The sequence below is a fragment of the Epinephelus fuscoguttatus genome, linkage group LG2 (genome assembly GCF_011397635.1).
Source record: "Epinephelus fuscoguttatus linkage group LG2, E.fuscoguttatus.final_Chr_v1".
Lineage (NCBI taxonomy): Eukaryota > Metazoa > Chordata > Actinopteri > Perciformes > Serranidae > Epinephelus > Epinephelus fuscoguttatus.
In genome coordinates, this window is record NC_064753.1 from 4,511,147 (window position 1) to 4,514,964 (window position 3,818).

Here is a 3,818-nt window from a genome sequence, read left to right on the forward strand (position 1 = left end):
AGTGGCACACTTGACGCAATTGGGATGTCTCATGGTACATTAACAGCTCGTCCTGAAAGTAAAAGCAGTCGCTAAAGTCCTCGGAGTTCTATGGCTATCGGATAACTACAGTCGTCCCTCGCGACGTCGCTAACGTAAGCCAACAGCTACTTCACAGCAAGGGTAGAGAGGTCATTTTAAGCAAATGGTTGTTGTGTTGTTACAACTTAGCTCAGTCCAGCAGCAGCTCAGCCGCGACCACACCCTCCCTGCTTCCTCATAGTAGTGTAGCGGGAGCGCGCAGCACGACTTTGAATCTCTAAGGAATAACGGCCCCTTCTTCCAGCTACGTTTACGGTTTTCTGACCGTGGAACTTCCCAAGAGAAGTGAGTTCAATTTTCAAAGACCACCGACCGGCATGGATATTATTGAGTCCCCACAGAGGATATGCGGGGCTGCACGGTCTCTGGTCCCGAGTTAAGACGTGGAGGAGGAGGTGGAGGGAGGACAGACGGACGATGCTTATGGAGTCGAAGCGACCGGAGCAACCGCTAACGTTAGCTTCTAACCCAGGGCTGTGTTTGAAAAAGAAGAGGTTGAAAGTGGATTAAAGTGTCTGTGTTGTTGGAAAGTCGCCCTCTCGGTGGATTTTACTTGGGAGGACTCATGAAATGATGTTGCTGGAGGGAAACGCAAGTCTTCTCGCTGTCCAGAAGAGCTGCCCGGGTGGTGCCCCGTTTGTAACCAGCATGAGTACGCCAGGCCGGTCAAACTCATTGGGAACAAGTCGGACAAGATCTCGGTGCTGTTTCAGGCTACTTGCTCCGATGCAAGTGGACACAAAATGATATCCTATTAATATTAGTTAGAAAAGACTGAAAAGCCAGCTTCTAAATGTTGAGATGATGTTTTCTTGGCTGTAATTATACAAAGACCCCAAGAAAAGGCATCTAACGTTACAAAAATAGTCATTTCAGCAGAAGTAACGTTAATTCCAACTGGGAACATATTTTTGTTTCAAACAATAAGGGGCTTTTGACATTATTTTTTATTATTCCCAATCCGCACTTTGCCGTTTAGAAGGCACCTTGGTGGCACTGCAGTTTGTGTATGATTTTTTTTTAATTCATCAACCTGTGAATTCTTCTGTTCCACAAAAACCTGGGACTACAATGAGAATATTGACTTTTGGATTTTTGTGTTCAGGGCATTTAAATTAATTTGTCAAGATAAGAGCATATATCTTACTACACTGATTACTCTGATGTTGTGGTGATTTTGATTGACTGCCCTGCAATGTATAATTACTAATAACCAAGGCAGATTAAATGGGAATATACCAGATCAGATTTGGATTATAGTATACTTTATAGACACAATAACTAATAATGAGGATGTCATTCAAACATGCGTAAATGCAGTAATTGAGTTTAGCTCTTTCCACATGTTTACATTGAGAATACATGTCCTGTGTCTGCATACAATGTACAGTTGATTACCTGTACTCTGAAGGAATTTAGGGAAGACTTTTTGGCCAGTTTTTATGTAAAAGAGTTTGTAAAAACATGGAAGTGATGCTTATCTCGGAAATGTCTTAAGCAGTGCAATGCAGTGTACAGCAGCAGACAACTATAAATAGCTGAACCCCTCCAGAAGAGCAGTTTGACCCTCAACCCCCTCCCCTCCCCCCGCCCCCCCTTCTTTTCCTTCCACTCCCTTCCTTATTATGGCTAGTGGTGGCTCTGGGAAATCGGCTAGCGAGGGATCAACCAGCACACCCAGTGGAAGTTTGCAGCAGAGGAAGCGTCTCTCCTCTATCTGTGACACATGTAAGGGCAAAATGCAGCTGGTGGCCGACCTCCTTCTGCTGTCCAGCGAGACCAGGCCAGTCATGACCTCTGAAGGTGTGGCAGTGGCAGACACCTTTGACCAGTGCCGTGACACAGTCATTGCCAGGACTAAAGAGCTCTCCATTCTCACCCATGACATCCAGAGCCAGCTCAACATGGGCCGCTTCACAGAGGTGGGGGACCGTCTCCTGGAGATGGCGGACCTGGTGGTATCTTTGACAGAGTGCTCAGCCCATGCCTCTTACCTGGCAGCTGTGGAGACACCTGGCTCTCAGCCCTGCCTGCCAGGTCTGGTGGACCGTTACAAGGTGACCCGCTGCCGGCACGAAGTGGAGCAGAGCTGCAGCATCCTCAGAGTTACACCCTTGCCAGACCTCTCTCCCCAGCTCCTCCTTGAGCTCTCTCAGAACATCTCCACCAACCTCAAGAATCTTACAGACATCTCCTCGCTGGCCAGTGAGAGGTCTAGGGACCGCTTTGCAAAAGAGCAGTTTAAACTGAGCGTCAAAAGCATGAGCACGAGCGGCACAGCCTTCCTGGCATGTGTCAAGGAGGTGAAAACGCAGCCCAGTGAGCTGACCAGGAACCGCTGCGTGCTCTTTAGTGCGGCTTTAGTCCAGGCTGTCAATGCCCTGGTTGGGTTTGCCACAGAGCCTCAGTTCCTAGGAAAAGCTGCAAGTGTCTCCACTGAAGGGAAGGGGGTACAGACTGCAGTGTTAGGGGGGGCCATGAGTGTGGTTTCAGCCTGTGTCCTCCTCACTCAGGGCCTCAGGGATGTTGCACAGCATCCTGAGAGCAGCTCGAAAATGGCTGACTACCGTGAGCGTCTGCGAAACTCGGCGTGTGCTGTATCAGACGGTTGCACACTGCTCACTCAGGCACTCAGAGAACGCTCCTCTCCAAGGACTCTGCCGCCAGTCAACTCTCATTCTGTGAATTAGTTTAGGAAGAGGCAGCATGATCTCCAGTCCCCTCTGTCCTATTCTACCGTACCAAAGACACTCACTTGGGTTATTCCTGTTCATCAGATATAGAGTCAGTAACATCAGAAGGAGGCTATCTGTGGGTCTGTTCATGGGGTTGAAGTGTGTTTGAATGCAGAAGAGCGCTAAAAATGTCACAGGGTTTTGTGTCGCGCTGGATGTGGCTCAAACCTTATTACAAATGGACCCCTTGAGCAAATGGGCCTGACATGAGCTCAGCTGACCACCGCTCACCAACAGACAGCAACCTTCAAACCTGAAAAGTTTACCTCAGTTTTCAGCTCTGGTGAAAACACCAGCTTTGATGATGGATGTAGCCTCACTGTGTGAATCTGTGGTTGGCTGACCTACTCGATTATGTGTGCTTTGTGAGAATGAAAAGAGTGATCTGAGTGTCTCAATGCCTGCTTTTGTTTTTTCAACATGTGTGAATTCTTAATTGGTAAAAAGCTGCTGTGAGTGTGTGCCATAGGTTTTACACTATTTACCAGACTTCCCATAGTATTTTAAAGTGTTTTGATCATGCATGTAATGGAGTATTTATTTCAACAATTAAAAATGTTGTTTCTGATATGCCGTTGTTTGGCTAATGTGCTTTGAAAAGCCAAATTGTTTTAAGGGTCTGTTCATTCAAATAACAAAAAAGCATCTGGTGGTATCTGTCCATACTGATAGTTAAGTTTTAATTGTTCAAGTTTGGAGTTATCTGTCTCTGAGATTTCTGCTTCCACCCTGATAGAATGGCAGTAAATTAACTTAAAAATACTGCTTTCTAATAGAGCACTGTGCGTTGATGGTTTAATAGAATGTGACTAATGACCTGCTTAAGGGTCAACAAAACATGTTTTGTAGAATAATTATAAGCTGTTAATAAAAAAAAACCATTTGGTTCATCCTGTAATTAAAACCAAAATCCCTTTGGTCTGACCAACCAAATTGATTATTTTACAGCCTGGCAACTCCGTTGTTCTTATGAATAGCTTCTTACTGATGAATAAAGTATCA

The 3,818-nt window shown here is 45.9% G+C and overlaps 1 protein-coding gene across 1 annotated transcript; it reads left to right on the forward strand.

The window, feature by feature from the left end:
• Nucleotides 1-3,386, forward strand: tlnrd1 (talin rod domain containing 1). Its single transcript, XM_049603327.1, has one exon. It carries the CDS (start codon nucleotides 1,707-1,709, stop codon nucleotides 2,769-2,771), a length of 1,065 nt encoding a protein of 354 aa, XP_049459284.1. The 5' UTR covers nucleotides 1-1,706; the 3' UTR covers nucleotides 2,772-3,386.
• Nucleotides 3,387-3,818: the final 432 nt, after the last annotated feature.

What these genes read in the sequence shown, in the direction of transcription:
- tlnrd1 (XM_049603327.1), top strand. Translation starts at nt 1,707, where the DNA reads ATGGCTAGTGGTGGCTCTGGGAAATCGGCTAGCGAGGGATCAACCAGC.